Genomic DNA, 16,509 nt, shown 5'->3' on the forward strand with positions numbered 1-16,509 from the left:
TTTTATTATCTTTCAGATCCATTTCTGCCATTACTCAGGTTCTATACCTCATGTTTTCTTTTTTATTTATCTTTCTTTTCCAAACTGATATCTTCAATTGAAGAAATCCGATAGAAATAGAAGATGCATGGACAACTAAAATCGGGAAACAGAAAGGTGTCAAAAATTACAAGAAGAAATTATTATGTTTCTCAATGTAATTATTCGATTTTTTTCATATGTTGTAGTTATTTTTGTTCTCAATTGTGTTGATGTTTTATTTTTATTAAACAATAGTTGTTATAGTTTCATCTTTCAAATATGAAATTTCATTTCTGTCGTTACCCAAGTTCCATACCTCTTGATATCTTATCCATGTTTTCTTTTTTTATTTGTCTTATTTTTTTTTCAAAATGACTAAAATAAAGATTTTGTATATTTGCATTCTTTTTTAATATATGTTGCTACGTGTTATCGTTTCGATTGTTAATTCTAACTAAAATTTAGATTTTCGACTTTATATGAACTCAATTGTTAGCTTTAATTTTTTTAATTCGGAACCTGTTGAAATCCACTCATTTTTTAAGTTTGAGTTTATCTAACTGATATGGATTGTATTTTTTATTTTTATGCATTTTGGTACAAATAGATATAAAGTTTCACACAATAGTTGTTCATTGAAGTTGGAGATATATTAAAGAAAATATTAAAGAGGTATTGAAATATTATACTTACAATGAAGTTTATTTTAATTGTAAATTATGTTATATTATTATTATTATTATTATTATTATCAAGAAGTTATTTTTTTCCCAGTTCTTTAGACAAAAAGATTGTAAGCGTCTAATACACTTGATAAGATGTTTATTTTTGAAGAAATTGGATTATGCTAGATATGAATTCAAAATGGAGGTAAATAACAATAAATTTTGATGCTCAAAATCCTAAAAATGTACATTAATTATGGGATATTGAGATAATTGCTTTTGCAATATTGGCTTATATAGTTTTTAACTATTATATTGTGGTTTGTACAAAATTGTTAGTATTTCAAGAGTTTTTAAGATGAAAATGAAACATGATCATAGGACAAGTTTTGGAAAATATTAATTAAAAAATATTATTATTTGAATCTATTCAAATTCTCAAATGTTGAGCATAATGGTTCTAATTAATAGAATTAATTTCACACATTAATTATAAAACGTTGTTTTATTTAACTAAAATTAATTTATGGACTTAATACTTCATTAAGAAAAAAATAAATTTTTTAATTAATGTGTAAAAAATATTTTCACACTCCTTTTTATATGCTATATATATCTTGACATTCTCTCTTGTTTTCGAAAACAAAAAACGAGAGGAACATAGTTCTCTCCTAATTATCTTTTTTGTCCCTTCATTTTTGTTTTCTATTCTTTTGTTTGTTTTTCTTGCTTACGAAATTCAAGAATATATAATCATTAGAAAATATTAATGAAGTCAAATAAGTGATATCTGCTAGCATGACTGATATTCTATACAATGAAAGAATGAAAAACAAATTGATTGAATGTCTTGATGGGATATTACGAGATGAAAATATGAGAAATCATCACCTTAAGCTGATTCAATTGGATATATTGGGTTATTGTAGCATAATGAATAATTGAATTCGAATAGTTGGTAATCATGAAATTCCATCAAGCAAAATGATTATCATCAAGAAGAATTTCTGACTAATTCTTATGAATTTTATTTTTTTTTATATGTAACATAATGAATTGATAAAGTTTCTTCATGTGCAATATTAGAAAAGTATTGATTGTAATAATGTATATTATAATATATTGATGTTGCTTCCATTTTAACATAGATTGTAATTCTTTTGTATAGTAGATATAATATTTAATTTTAATTGTATTTTAATCCAATTTTTGTTTAACATAGATTGTAATTCTTTTGTATGATAGATATAATATTTAATTCAATTTTTGGTTTTTCATTATATTCTAATATATTTCTTAATTAATCTCCTATTTTATTATTATTGTTTCACAGAATTCCCGTTATAAAAAAATATGAAAATATATTAAGATTACTAGAAAGTACAAATCATTGAATTTTGTAAAAATAAATAAATCATTCACCTTTAATTAAAATTCTATAAAAAAATTAATTAATTATTTTCAAAATTAATTTAATTTGATTTAAATTATCAATAAAAAATATATATTAATTTCAAATATACATAATATAAATATTTTTCATAGCATGATATAAAATTACTTAAAAGTAAATATGTCAATTTATTTATTTATCTAAATTATATAAAAGTTTCATATCCCTTACATCGCATGGGTTTTCGACTAGTTAATATAGTTACAAAAAAAAATATACAAAACTGCTTCAGTTTTGTATACATAACAAAAAAATATACAAAACTGTTTCAGTTTATTGATAAATTTATTTGGAATGTCTAAATTCATCGTTAAATAATAGTCAAATTTATCTTAATAATTTTCAATAACATAAGCTAAAACTGATCCTAATTGAAAATTTTAGAACTAAATTCACACTATTTCTTACATTAAAATTAAAGCGGGAGGATTAAATTCCATCTTTATCTCAAAAAATTGTTTAATATTATTTCTCTTCTTCCTCTCTTCATCTCTTGATTCTTCATCTTCCTAATCGTAGAAAATGAAGCCATGGTTCTTCATCTTCCTATTCCTGCTGGTTCCTTAGTTTCTTTCTTCTTGTGACCATCGAAGAAATGGTTATTCTACGCTATTTTCATCATTTTTCCCAGTTTATCATATTGTTATTGCCGATCTTAAGGGTGAAAGACGCGAAAAATGTAAGTATATACTATTTTTTCTGCGTTTTTCAGAAAATCACTTCGCGTAGTCGATGATTTCGCGAAGATCTGCGATGAGAAAGAGCCTGAAACGTGACGATCTACTTAGCGGATTGATTATTTCGCAAAGTTTGCGAGTAGAAAAGTTTATGATTTCACTCGAAGACTTTGGAAAAGCATCGATATGCGACATAGATCGTCACGTTTCAGACCTCGCAGACTTCGCGAAAGCATCGATTCGCTAAGTAAAATCATCCTCTTCCCTGCACATTTACATTCGCATGCTTCGCTAATCCTCATTTCGCGAAGCCAAATCGTCCTTTTTTTTGTCTAACACGATTAATTTTTTCTGAAGGTGGTTAAATACATAACATCTCTTTTTGGAAGGCGGCGTACTGGGCTGCAGGGGAGATGATTTTCCTTCCTGTATAGGGAGGCATTTCCCTCAAGATTGGCACATTCACTTTAAAATGATTCGTTAGGAAAGATTGTGCCAATCTTGATGTGCACCATGGGAAACGTCCATCCCAAAAAGTCTGGATTTTCATTTATCATCCCAAAAAGTCTGGACTTCCTGTAAAGAGAGAAATTTCCTTTCAGATTTATCACGTTTACTTTGAAATGATTTCTAAGGAGTTTATGGTGGCAATCTTGTTGTAAATTTTGATAATGTTATGATTTTAATATTGAATTATTATGGCAATCTTGTTGTAAATTTTGATAATATTATGATTTTAATGTTAGAATCCCTTATTGTTTGGCCTTTTTTGTTATATACCACTTCACAAATACTCTTAAAAACACGTCCAGATTTCGCATATGCGGATTAAAATCATCAACTAAACCAAACATTAGTTTCGCATACGTCGTGAAAGCATCGATTCGTGAAGTCAGACGGGAAGGAAACGACCGCATCGTAAAATTATAAATATATTAAAGGTATTATGAAAAAATCATAAAAAAATAGTCTAGATATGTAGTAAATTGAGTAAATGAATTAAATATATAAATTAGTTTACATTTGATCCAATTTTATAATTTTCCCCCGAAAAATTGATATTGTGGTCAAAGCCCTCTTTTCTTCGCACTTCCCAATTCAAATCCTACAAAATCAAACAAGAATTAGGTGGACCACCCAACCTAACTTCGACGGTGCCGTTTGATATCCTCGTGGGACCCATTTTTTAACTTTCCCAACTCTAGTTCCCATCGCACGTTATTTCCGTTGCTGCCACGTCGGCTTTCGTGTTTATACGGGCTTCGTACCAAACGGCAGCGTTTCTATTTTCTTCCTCTCGTCGATTTAATTTTTATCATTTTCGAAGAAATCATCCTTCGTTTCCCTGAGAATTTCCAGAACCGCCATGGCGAATTAGATAGAAATACAGCACTCTCCCTCCATGGTAATTTCAGCCCTTCATAATTTTGTGTGTGTGTATATTTGTATAGATGAATTTTATTTTTTCTAGTTTTACGAGTTTTTCCGATTCGGTTATGGTCGTTTGAAGCTGTTTTCGAATGTCGTTAGCAGGAAAAACGATGCCGAAGAAGGGCTCATCGGTACCGGTTCGGCATGTGTTCTGGTTCAGCTGGAAACTCCTCATAGCCCTCTCTATTTTTCTCTGCTGCTTCGCTTTTTACAGGCTCCATTACCAGCCCGATTACTCTAATTTTTCGTATTATCGTCCGAGATCTCTGACTTCTCGCAATAGCTTGGTTTTTACTGGTCCTCCTAGGATAGCCTTTCTTTTTCTCGTCCGTAAAGACCTTCCTCTCGATTTTCTTTGGGGCTCCTTCTTTGAGGTAATTCTATTTTTGTCTATTTTTTTATTTCTTTTTCAGGAAATGATTCATTTGGGGGTTTTTGCAGAATGCTGACCAGCATCATTTCTCGATTCTCATTCACTCTCAGCCTGGCTTTAAATTCGATGAGTCGACAACTCGGTCGCGTTTCTTCTACGGTCGACAATTGAAGAACAGTATACAGGTTCTTTTTATTTCGCCATCACTTGAAGCAACTTGAAGGCACTGGTTTTATTGATTAATTTAAGCTTCTTAAATTTACTGTCAGATGTTAGGTAACAAAGTGAATATTAAATTCAGAAGCTATTTTTTGTCGTATTGCCATGAATTAGTTCACCCCAAGTTGTCAATTGTTGTTTTTTCTTTTTTCTATAAAACATACTGGAGACTTGTTCAAATAATTTCATTGATAACCTTGTTCTGTGAAATTTTGATGGTGATCTTTTGCAGGTAGAGTGGGGGGAGGCCAGTATGATTGCAGCCGAAAGGTTGTTATTTGCAACTGCCTTAAAAGAACCAGCAAATCAAAGATTTGTTCTTCTCTCAGACAGGTCAGTTGACGATTTCTTTGAAAGTTAACTGAGAATTACTATTTACATTTAGGATGGGTCTTTGAACTCGAGAAGTATAGATTTATTTGTTAAATGAGGAATAAGGATATATGCAGATCATCTTTTTCCATCTGCTTTTATTTTAGTATTCTTGTATTAAAGATATGCTAGTAGAATTCAAGTGACGGTGATTCATACATATCAATTTGTTTTTCTTCTTCTACATTGCAGCTGTGTTCCCCTGTACAACTTCAGCTACACATACAGCTATTTGATGGCTTCTCCTAAGAGTTTTGTTGACAGGTAGATGGACGGCTCTGATTCTTGAGGTGCCAAGCACTGGATTGTTTTCAACTTTCACAGCATTTTGACCTCTTTGTCGAAGTATTTGTAGAAATAATGGGGCTAAAATTCATGGAGTTGTGTTGTGTTGCAGCTTTGTTGATACAAAAGAAGAGCGATACAACCCAAAGATGTCACCTCTGATAGGAAAAAACAATTGGCGAAAGGGGTCCCAGGTTGATACTGCTGCAATTTGTGGAATTATTTACTGCTGTTGCTTGATTTTTGACTTGATTTTTTTTGGAAGTTGATATGATTGATAAATCAGAAGATTCCATTTTGTGTACCAATTACCATGGAATTTTGTGATACGAAGCATGTTCCTAATTAGATTCATCTTATCTGGGAGCTACAATGCTAGATCCGCAGTGATGTCATTTGAGAATATTTTGGTGTAGTTTGGTGCAACGGTAAACGTTGTTGTCGTGTGACCAAGAGGTCACGGGTTCGAGTCTTAGGAGCGGCCTCTTGCCAAATAAATTGGCAGGGGAAGGCTTGCCCCCAGTACACCCTTGTGGTGGGACCCCTCCCCGGACCCTCGCTCAGCGGGGACGCGTAGTGCGACCGGGCCGCCCTTTTTTTTTTTTTTTGTCATGCTACAATACCTTGGAATCATATAGCAATTTCTTCTGCATAGAAATATAAACCCAAACAGGCTATGGGGGGAGAAATTTGCATTTCATAAGAATTTAAAACACACTGGGATCTTATTCAGTCTGATAATCTTTAATGTACACTATTTGACTGGGAATTTGGATTCTAAGTATTGTGTTAGGGTTAAGGGTTGGATCAATAGTTGTTTAGTTAGATTAGTTGTGACGGATGGTTGATTAGTATAAATAATCCTTTGATTTGATGACAACAGAACATGTGCTTATTTTGAGTGCCTGTTTATTTTGTATCAAGAGTAGAAATTACAAATTCAGATTCTTATGTTCTCTCAACCTCTGTATCAATTCTATTCTCTCTTTAACTGCTTTCCGGATAGCTCAAGTCTCCATTTGTAAGTTAGGAATAGCTGCGTTTTGTGGTTCTTTTATTTTTTAATTCATGGCATTAAATATATATTTTTTTCCTTTCCTGCTGCATCCAGCTAGCTCATTTAAAAAATTAACCATCAAGTTGTATGAGATGTTGGCAATTGTAGCTTCCTTCAATCCTTCAGTATACATTTAGTTGCTTGTTTCTATAGAAAGACTTTAAGAATTCCTAACTTTTATAATTGGAATCACCAGGCATTGTAGATTTTTTTCCCCTGTTATTCCTCAATGATAAGGATATGCCCTTTTTGCTTGTATATCTATCTGCTTACTTGGATGTACTTTTAATTTCAGTGGATTACCCTTGTTCGAAGCCATGTGGAAGTTATTGTAGCCGACGAGGTTATTTTTCCGCTCTTTCAGAAATATTGCAAGGTATTTAGCTGAGTAATTACATACATTACTGCAATCAAATTTTCCTGACAGATCAATTTTTTCATCATGTGTTCTTTGAAAAAATGTTGTTTATTTGCAAGGAATGATCTACCTACTTTTTTAATTTTGTTCCAATTATGCATAAGACTTTCCATCTTTGAAAAAATGTTGCTTATTTGCAAGTAGTGCGCCTTGATGCACAAGGCGTGCAGTTTAAAAATCACTCGCCTTGTGGGCCTCACCTGGGCTTCAGAGCCCGAGTCAAGGCGCACCTCAGTAACCTATACTGTTTTCACTAGTTTTTTTTTTCAACTGTTTTGTGTGAAACAAGTGGTTGATTAATCTCAATCACTAATCTAATTTAAATAAACTTAATCTTAACCCTAGATCTAAATAAGAATATTAAGAGACAGTGAATGGTTATTAGTTTAGTAGCACTACTTAGGTACTTAGGTTAAGAAGCTAAGTATATGTTAATGTCTCTATGAACTATGAACCTAACTTGGTGTTTTTGACATTTAATATTATGTTTTTATGTGGTTTTGTCTTGTTTGTGTGGTCATAAGTGTGTTTTTTTGGTTTATGCTTAAGAGTATTAGTGATTGATATCAAATATTGATATGCTTTAACTAGTAATAGAGTATATATTTTTATTTTATTTTCTGAGCTTCGTGTTCCTCAGGTGCACGCCTTGCGTTGTGCCTTGAGCCTAGGGCAGATGCAGTATAAAGTTAAGGGGGGCCAAAATTTTAAAGGGGGTTGCTGGTTGGGCTAGGGGGCCAGCTGGGGAGCCAAAATCCTTCGCCCACCATACTAAATTGTATTTTTGGGTTGGCTGGGGCCCCCCATCTATAGTGTTGGTCCGCCCCAGAACCCCTTAGCGCCTTAGCACACCTTGCACCTTTAACAACTATAAGTATGTCAGTTCTTAGCGGACATTTTTTGTTGTTGTTTTTAGTTTGGAAGAAATTGCTATACAAAAACTGTGATATTTTGTTTTGCTAATAGTCATATGATATGATAACTTGCACTTTACTTTTATTTTGCAGAAGGGTGATCCTGAAGAGGCCTCAAAGCTAGAGCTGAATTTTGTAAGTCATATTCTAAATCTGATCTCAGAGGAAAAATTACTTCAGATATAATTTTGCATTGAGTAATTTCATCGACTTTCCTACTTAAAAGTTTTTGGGGCCACTGTGATGGTTCTAATAATTTCTATGGTCCTGTTGTTCTTGCACATTGCAAATGTTACTTTTTCTTTTCCCGATGACCAATTACTCTATTATTAAACTCAAAACCGGAAACCCGTAAAAAAGACTAGAAACTTTCACATGTTATAATGAAAATCTCAGCAACAAACTTCCGTTCCATAAATTTACATCACCTAAGTAACCCTCACGTAATTGATGTAGATTCGATGAACTCTCTACAATACACAGGAGTTACTTTTATTGGGGTTGTTTTATCCAATATGGATTATAGATACAATGACTGGTCACTTAATTGTTTTCTTTTGGAAATTGATCTTTTCATCTCTAATTTGGTTCTTATTTGTCAGATCCTGAAACTTCGAAAGCAGATTAACTGTATTCCCGATGAGCATTACATGCCGACCTTGCTTTCAGTAAGAATATTATATGCATTGAAGCATTGAATACAGTTAATGATATATGGTATTGGTATTGGTAAATCCTTGCCTTTTTTCTGAAAGGCCATTTTCGATCTATAATGTAGATGGCTGAGCTAGACGATGAACTTGAAAGGAGAACTTTGACGTATACTGTATGGAATCAGACTACAGCAAAGTTAGATAGTAGAGGTTGGCATCCGTTCACGTTCTTGTATGCAAATGCAAGCCCTCAAAAGATCAAGGAAATTAAGGTATTTATTTGCTTTTCTTCTATTGTTTGTGAACTGATGTTACTATCATAGTTATCATGCATATGTTGGGATCTCCATCGAGATTCTTCCGTGAACTGCACCTGTCGATGGTGAAAAAATAAATGAACATTTTATCACTCAATTTCTGGCTTTTTCTCTTTATCATTTGAATTTTAGCTGGCCAGACAAGTTTAGAGTCTGCTATGAACTTGGGATTTCATTTGCTTGTACACGTACGCATATTCCACATTTTCCTAATTGTTGTGCTTTGTTCTTGCTTTATTTAACAGGGCATCCGCCATGTTTACTATGACTCGGAGCATCGAACAGAATGGTGCCTTACTAACTTGACACCTGTACCTTGTTTTTTGTTTGCGAGAAAGTTCTCTCGAGGAGCTGCGATGCGCCTTTTGAGTGAGGGCACGGTAATGTATTCCACGCCCAACTGATCTATGATAGCGAGTCAATATCAATCCTAACTGTCATTGACCCACAACGAGGTTTAGATAGGGCAGCAAACAGACCACACAATCGTCATACAGTTTGTATACATAGAATAGATATATACGGAGAAGCAATTGATTATAATGACTAGTCTCGAATATTAGGCTCTCAGTTGTCTGAAGAAAATGAGTCCAGAAACGTTACACGGCTGGGTATGGTTTTATGGTTGTAGGCTGTAGCGCAACATTATACAAGCTGCGGAAAAGGTGTACAATGTCTAAGAAAGCGCGGAAAGTACATACTGTTCTATGCTTAGATTGACTGCTGATAAAAGAAACTAAATTTCTAGTATAAACAACTACGAAATTTTGTCTTTGATAGATCAGGTGATTTCCGTGTTAAAATCTATAAGTATGACAGAGATTCGGAGCTCAATTCGGATGTTTGGTAATCGTCTTTTGTTATATGCAAATTTCATGTTATTATATATAATATAAAATGCAACAAAAATGAAAATTATGTGAAACGTACCATATATGTATTGTGCTATGCTGGTTTTAATTCTATATCTTGTTAGAGAGATTCGTAGCCTTATTGCTTTTCATTGAGGATGGAAAAAAAATGAATTCAACAGGGGCAGAATCATGAATCAGAAATTTCGAGAAAGGGGTGCTATTCTTACAAATGTTTTTGGTATAAAGGTCAAATTTAATTCTAATGTTTTAAGGAAAGTGTAGATTTTGCCCTAAGGTACGAAATGATAAAATTTAACCCTAACGTTTCCAAACAAGATCAGTTTTAACCTTGGGTTACGGAAATTTGAAAAGGATGGTCTAACTGTTATTTTATTATTATATGGACTTTCAAAATTTTTTTATTGGTTATTGTAAAAGTATTAGTAACATGGTAAATAATTTACTTTTGACAAAAAAATTGCGATAAACTTATATATAATATAAAATGCAATAGAAATGATAATCACGTGAAGTGTATCATACGTGGAACAAATGAAGTGTATCATATGTAGAACAAATTGCTGGTTGTAGTTCTATATCCTGTTAGAAATTGATAGTCTAATTGTTTTTCATCGAAGATGAAAAAATGGAGTTTATCTGAAAGATAGCATCCCTGTTTATCCGAGAGTCGATTATGAGATGACAATTGAATAGAATGAGAATATATTTTGAAAACGAACCAAAACTATTTCATTATCAATTTTGGTAAATACTTGTTATTTATGTCCTATCTGTCTTTTGTAAATTAGTCTTAAAATGTTCATTGTTAAAAATACTCTTAGAAGTCATGTCAATTCAATTAAGCGATACACTAATAATAAAAATTGCTGGTTGTAGTTTTATATCCTGTTAGAAATTTGATAGCCTTGATGTTTTTCATTGAAGATGAAAAAATTGAGTTTATCCAAAAGGGTGCTATTTCTACTTATCCGAGTTGATTATGAGATGACAATTGAATAGAATTCGAATATTTTTATTTGAAAATGATCCAAAATTATTTCATTATCAATTCTGGTAAATACTTCCTTCTCGATTTATACTACTAAACTGTCATTCATCTATTTATGTTCCATCCGTCTTTTATAAATCAGTTTTAACAATATTCATTTTTAAAAAAACTCTTAGAAATCATAACCGGTAAAAACAATGTCAATTCAATTAAACGATACACTAATTAAAAAAACGTAAACTCTTTCTAATTGTAATCATGTTCTTTGCATGACTTTCTAATTTGTTTTTCTTTTTTAATCCAATTAATTATTTTCACCTAAGAGAGTTTGTGTTTCAAATAAATTTCAAAACATATAACGTGTCAAGTTCATGTGTCAAAATATCACTACATATGAGAGGATAACGATTTTGTCAAGTCTTAAATTGAGTCACCAATTGGAATAGTTTAAGAGTCAAATATGATCCAATAATAGGTCAGGAAATTTTTTTTTTTAATAGATAGGGGCCAAATGAATTTTTTTTTCTAATAGATCAAGAGCTCAAAAACACTTTTAAGCCTTATGTATATCATAAATGTACATGTCAAGTTGGTCTTGAAGCTTTGTCTTCAACCTCGGTTTGTAGCTGCAACTTTGTAAGTGCAGGCTGTGAAGCTTCGTCTTCAACCTCGGTCCGTAGCTGAAACTCTCCAGGTGCAGGTTAGGCTGTAGAGGCAAAACTTCAATCAAGAGGAGCATACAATGGTGATAGCCGTACTTAATACTTTCTTCTTCTTCTTTTATGGTGATAGCCGTACTTAATACTTTCTTCTTCTTCTTTTTGTTGCCAACAAGATAACAGCTTCCCCGTGGTTCACCGAGAGAACATTTCAGAGATTATACTAAAAGTAAATTTCTTTTTTCGAATAATCTTGAAGCAAATGTTCCTCAATTAGCAAAATGTACAGTAAAAAATGGAGCTGGCTACCAAAACAAGAAAGCAATTCACTCAAAAACCATACAAATAAGATATAGAGTAAATCTACACATGTAGAGGCGGCAATTTATGACACGAAAACACAATTTATAGAAACAACCAAACTGACACGACAAGATTGACACTAAATTTATTTTTCAAGCATTTATACCATACATGGAACATATATATGAGATCAATGCGATTTTGACAAGAAACCCGAAATTGCCACCTCGCCTTAAATCACCGTCAATTTAATGCATTCTTATTAATTTTGTATTGTCTATTTCAAGTTCTAAGAAACCGCATCAATATGCCTGCAAATTTTAGCTACTCAATCTATGTACAAAATCGACTGGTTTTTCTGCCTGCCAAATAAATAGCGAAATTTCAACCGTGCTTTGCTTAAAAATGCGAATGAAATTCGCCGACGCCTTCTCTACCTTAAGAACGAAGAAAGTAGGAAGCTCCTGACAGACCAGTTTCACTTCTTCTTTGGATATTCTCTAGCTCCAAATATAGTAGATCCGATTCTCACATTTGTACTTCCCATTTCAACCTGCAAAAACAAGCTCGCTTCTTAGTTGTATTAACTTGTTACACACTATGTACAGTAGGGTCTCGTTTGAGATGAACGGTTTGAAATGATTATCGTTTTTGGTGCTTTTATATCATATATAATCAAGCTAATGTACGATTATAATACGCCTACCCGAATTGCCATCCCTAAATTAATGTATGATCACGGCAACTTACTGCAATTTTCCCTACATTGATTAGGCAACTAGGCTTGGTATTCACTTCAAAATGAGCTAAACAGTTGATAACTACTGTTAATAGTCGGTATTCCTTACCGCTAGCTCAAAGTCACCGGACATGCCCATCGAGAGGTCACATTGTTCTTCTGGTATACCGAGAGCCTTGCAAACTTCACTTCTGCAATTTGCTAATGTCTGGCAAGATAGATTTAAGTATTAGAAAATGTGGGAACAGAGTTTTATTTCTACGGCGGAAAATTAAAAGTGAAAATGTGACAAGGTACTACCTTGAAGTTTTCAGGAGTTGATGTATAATCAAGCATTCCTATTGTCATTAGGCCAGAAAATTCAAGGTTTGCACAACTCTGACTAACATGTTTCGCAAGTTCCACGCAGTTTGAGGGCTCAACGCCAGATTTTGCTGCAACAACATGACAGGAATTGAACTGCCAAATCTATGACCAGGATTCTCTACCAAATGAGAGTAGCGGAGCTTGTAATTCGGAAGAAATCCACACAGAAAGAACACAATCCGGATAGGTAAAACTTGAAACAAACAATAAGAACAATGCAATGACGACTTGCAAAAATATGATTATAAGATTGTTCGGCAGGTAATGCTTAACATGATGCAGGTGTTAAGTAACTATAGTATGAAAACTTTCAACAAAGGATAATGCTAAAGGGAAGACCTAGTATTAGTATGCGTAAAATTGTCTGTGTCATAATCGTGTACGTGATTACATATGATATAAATGACACAGAAATGACAATCTCGTCAAAAAAGCAGTGTCAAGTGGGTTGTTTCGGTAAATTGTATTGTCATGTTAGGAATTGATAGCCCTAATCTATGTTGCATGGAACAAACACAGAAATGGACACTGTAAACGTCATTTCTAAACATAACCTTCAAATGAAAATGGACACAGGCACGAAATGCGGAAACGCTACTAAAATGGATTGTACGTGCAACATAGGCCCTAATGCATTCACATCTTGGTTGAATTCAGGAATCCCAACCAACAGCTATTCAGGGCAAAATTTAGCAAGAAAGGACTAGGATTAAAATCCTGAAATTCAGCCGAATTCAATTGGGTGATTCCCACATTCCTTCACACTATAAGCTTATCCAGAAGGCAGTGTACTGTATAACTAATATCTGACAAACCAGTTATAAGGATTTACCATATTCAATTTTCAGACAAAACCGTTCAATTGGGTGACACAGCTTTGCTGCTAACAAAATATTAGTAACTCACATTGTTCTCCACTTGTATTGACTTGTATCAAAACCTTCAATGGTTTCCTTCCCAAATTCCCAATTGCACGATCAAGATGGTTGGCAATCTGCAAAAGCATACATCTTTCCAAATTAGGTTGTCAATTTTCGACACAACAATACGATTAACAGGGACTCCGGTTGACACGATTTTCTTTATTTATACCCTATATAATCATGTAGAATATATAGATTAAAATGATATCATACGATTATGACACAACAACTCAGTTTTACACCCCTATTCCAGAACCATACAGAAATGCACCAATTAATACTCTTGCAAAATGATCAAGCACTACATACTTTGTTTCATAATACCAGATAAAATAATTTCTGATCAATATAAAAATGGTGGAGAAATGCTATTATGAAAGAAAATTGCCTATACCTTCTCATCATCTATAAGGACACAATTTTCATTTTCGTTGCATTTATACCATATATGATCATGTAGAATATATAGATTACATCACACGATTATGACACAATAACTAGTTTTGACACCCCGATTCCAGAACCATACAGAAATGTCCCAATTAATACTCTTGCAAAATGATCAAAGCACTACACACTTTGTTTCAAAATACCAGAGAAAAGCATTTCTGATCAATCGAAAAATGGTGAAGAAATGCTCTTATAAAAGAGAATTGCCTATTTCTGATCAATCGAAAATTGGTGAAGAAATGCTCTTATAAAAGAGAATTGCCTATTTCTGATCAATAGAAAAATGGTGAAGAAATGCTCTTATAAAAGAGAATTGCCTATACCTTCTCATCATCTACAGTCTCCACCATTGCGAGGTTAGGAACTCCAGCTGCACATGAACAATTGCAAGTTGTTATCCATATGTTCCACCCATAATAAAGTAGGGTATCAAAACAGATTTTCGTGTGATAATCGTGCTATCTGATCTATAGGCAAATGCAACAAAAATTGTAATCTATCAAACATATTTTTTTAATCTGTTTGTCTATGTAAATCGTTCTGTAAATCTTATTGTAGTGTGAGAGATGAACGGTCCTATTAATTTCTAAATGAAAAAAGCAAATGAAGCATACTCAGCAGAGGTTTCACTTTATTGCTCTGCAAATTCCCAATAAAATGCCATTCTATATCCTCCGGAAGCTGCAATTCGCATAAAAACACTAACGCCATGATTTGATTTGATTCATAAATCTAAGCAGAAAAAAAGAAAGAGATACAGCTCAACATAGAGAATAAGAAAACCTGAGGAGCTTTCTCCAGAATTTCTTGAACATAGTTTTCACCGAAGCACCGATGACCGGCGTCATAGACTTGGCGGAGAACAGAGACCGGTTTGGTTTTGCTAACAGCCACTACTCGGATCTGCTGGGAACTTCGACCGGCCCGCTCCGCTGCCTGGTTGACCCGCTGCAAAACAGAGCGAAGAGCTGACGCGGCCACTCCGTCCATAGCGGCGGATGCAGCTGCCATCTCCGATTGATGTGTTGTGGTATCTGTCTTGGCTTCTTCCTCTTCCCGATTGTTCATCATCCATTCGTGCGCAGAGTCTCGGTTCACTCGTCGCTAATCGGGATTGGATGGTACGAAACGCTGCGTTTTATGTTGGTCGTGACTCGTGGTGCTTTGTATGCTTTTTGCTATGTCAGTTTGTTTCGGTACTAATCGAACCGGACTTTTAGTTAACCAAATTGATGTTATATAATTTTTAAAACCGAATTGTATCGAATAACTAAAGTAATTGAGTTTGACCAAATTGAAAATCGAAAATTTTCGTTTCGGTTTGGTTACCCTACCAAATAATCAAAATTTTCATATTTTTAATTTAAATGGTTAAAAATGTTATAAATTATGAATTTCATTGATTTGGAATTTGCAATTTTAAAATCAATTAACCAAGTATCTCATGTATTTTCAATAGTGTTTAAAATTAAAATTTTGGGCTTTCTTATTTAAGAAGTATGAAGAATATAAAATATAAGTAAAATTATTATTTTTTTATTTAAACATAATTTCAATTCGTTTTTGGTTAAACCGATCTTTTGTCAGAAAACCGAATCGATAATTGAATACCAAAAAAAAAAAAAACTGACAGTCGAATCGAATCAGGTTATTAAAATAACCGAACAAAATAAGAATTTCGATTCGGTTATCAGTTCGATCATCGATTTTTGGAATTTTTACTTACCCCTATATATGTGCACTTACGCGAGTGATCCTTAAAGGTTATCCTAATAGGCTTAAAATACTATTTTGTCTCTCCGCTATCCAAAACTTTGGTTTTTATACTTATTATTTGGTAATATTTGTCCTCACCTATTCAAAATGCTTATTTTCGTTTCTTCACATATTATTTGGTTACATTTACATCCCGACTTATCGAAAATCTATGAAATCTCAACTAGTGTGGATGATTGAGATTTCATAAATTTTAGATAGGTGAAGGGGCAAATGCAACCAAATAATAAGTTAGGGTGCGAAGACTAACATTTTAGATAAGTCAAGATGCAAATGTTATCAAATAATAGATCAGGGTCAAAAACCAATATTTTGGATAGATCAGGAGCCAAATACTGCTTTAATCCTACCCTGATATGATTGAGTTAATACATATGATCTATTTGTGAAACAAATTGACAAGGTTAACTCGTTTAATCCGTAACATTATGACCGATACCATGTAGATATTGTCCGTTCTGATCTAAATCCAACATATTGGGCCTCATGTACACCTTACTAATAAGTCTCAGTCAATATCTCTCCATTTCTGTGAGATTCAGTTCATTCATGTCCTCATCATCACCATATAGATC

General features: G+C 33.2%; 2 protein-coding genes across 2 annotated transcripts; one reads left to right on the forward strand and one right to left on the reverse strand.

Annotated features, from left to right (window-relative positions):
- The first annotated feature begins 4,111 nt into the window (after positions 1–4,111).
- On the forward strand, positions 4,112–9,780 carry LOC136233364 (glycosyltransferase BC10-like). Its single transcript, XM_066022995.1, has 11 exons — positions 4,112–4,221; positions 4,350–4,621; positions 4,689–4,805; positions 5,072–5,172; positions 5,404–5,475; positions 5,609–5,690; positions 6,849–6,929; positions 7,979–8,020; positions 8,488–8,553; positions 8,664–8,810; positions 9,101–9,780. Exons 2-11 carry the CDS (start codon positions 4,358–4,360, stop codon positions 9,257–9,259), a joined length of 1,131 nt encoding a protein of 376 aa, XP_065879067.1. The 5' UTR covers positions 4,112–4,221; positions 4,350–4,357; the 3' UTR covers positions 9,260–9,780.
- A 2,020-nt stretch (positions 9,781–11,800) lies between these two features.
- Positions 11,801–15,304, reverse strand: LOC136233677 (uncharacterized). The gene is made up of 7 exons (XM_066023391.1): positions 14,942–15,304; positions 14,773–14,839; positions 14,482–14,528; positions 13,692–13,779; positions 12,720–12,853; positions 12,529–12,627; positions 11,801–12,233 (listed from the first exon to the last, which is right to left on the reverse strand). The coding sequence occupies exons 1-7, from the start codon at positions 15,227–15,229 to the stop codon at positions 12,159–12,161; spliced, it is 798 nt and encodes a 265-aa protein (XP_065879463.1). The 5' UTR covers positions 15,230–15,304; the 3' UTR covers positions 11,801–12,158.
- Positions 15,305–16,509: the final 1,205 nt, after the last annotated feature.

The sequence above is a fragment of the Euphorbia lathyris genome, chromosome 6 (genome assembly GCF_963576675.1).
Source record: "Euphorbia lathyris chromosome 6, ddEupLath1.1, whole genome shotgun sequence".
Lineage (NCBI taxonomy): Eukaryota > Viridiplantae > Streptophyta > Magnoliopsida > Malpighiales > Euphorbiaceae > Euphorbia > Euphorbia lathyris.

Coding starts and splice junctions, on each gene's coding strand:
- LOC136233364 (XM_066022995.1), top strand. CDS start 4,358: ATGCCGAAGAAGGGCTCATCGGTACCGGTTCGGCATGTGTTCTGGTTC. Junction 5,476..5,608: donor CCTAAGAGTTTTGTTGACAG/GTAGATGGACGG, acceptor GTTGTGTTGCAG/CTTTGTTGATACAAAAGAAG. Junction 5,691..6,848: donor ATTGGCGAAAGGGGTCCCAG/GTTGATACTGCT, acceptor TTTTAATTTCAG/TGGATTACCCTTGTTCGAAG.
- LOC136233677 (XM_066023391.1), bottom strand. CDS start 15,229: ATGATGAACAATCGGGAAGAGGAAGAAGCCAAGACAGATACCACAACA. Junction 14,840..14,941: donor TTCTGGAGAAAGCTCCTCAG/GTTTTCTTATTC, acceptor TGCGAATTGCAG/CTTCCGGAGGATATAGAATG. Junction 12,234..12,528: donor CCGGTGACTTTGAGCTAGCG/GTAAGGAATACC, acceptor TTGTTTTTGCAG/GTTGAAATGGGAAGTACAAA.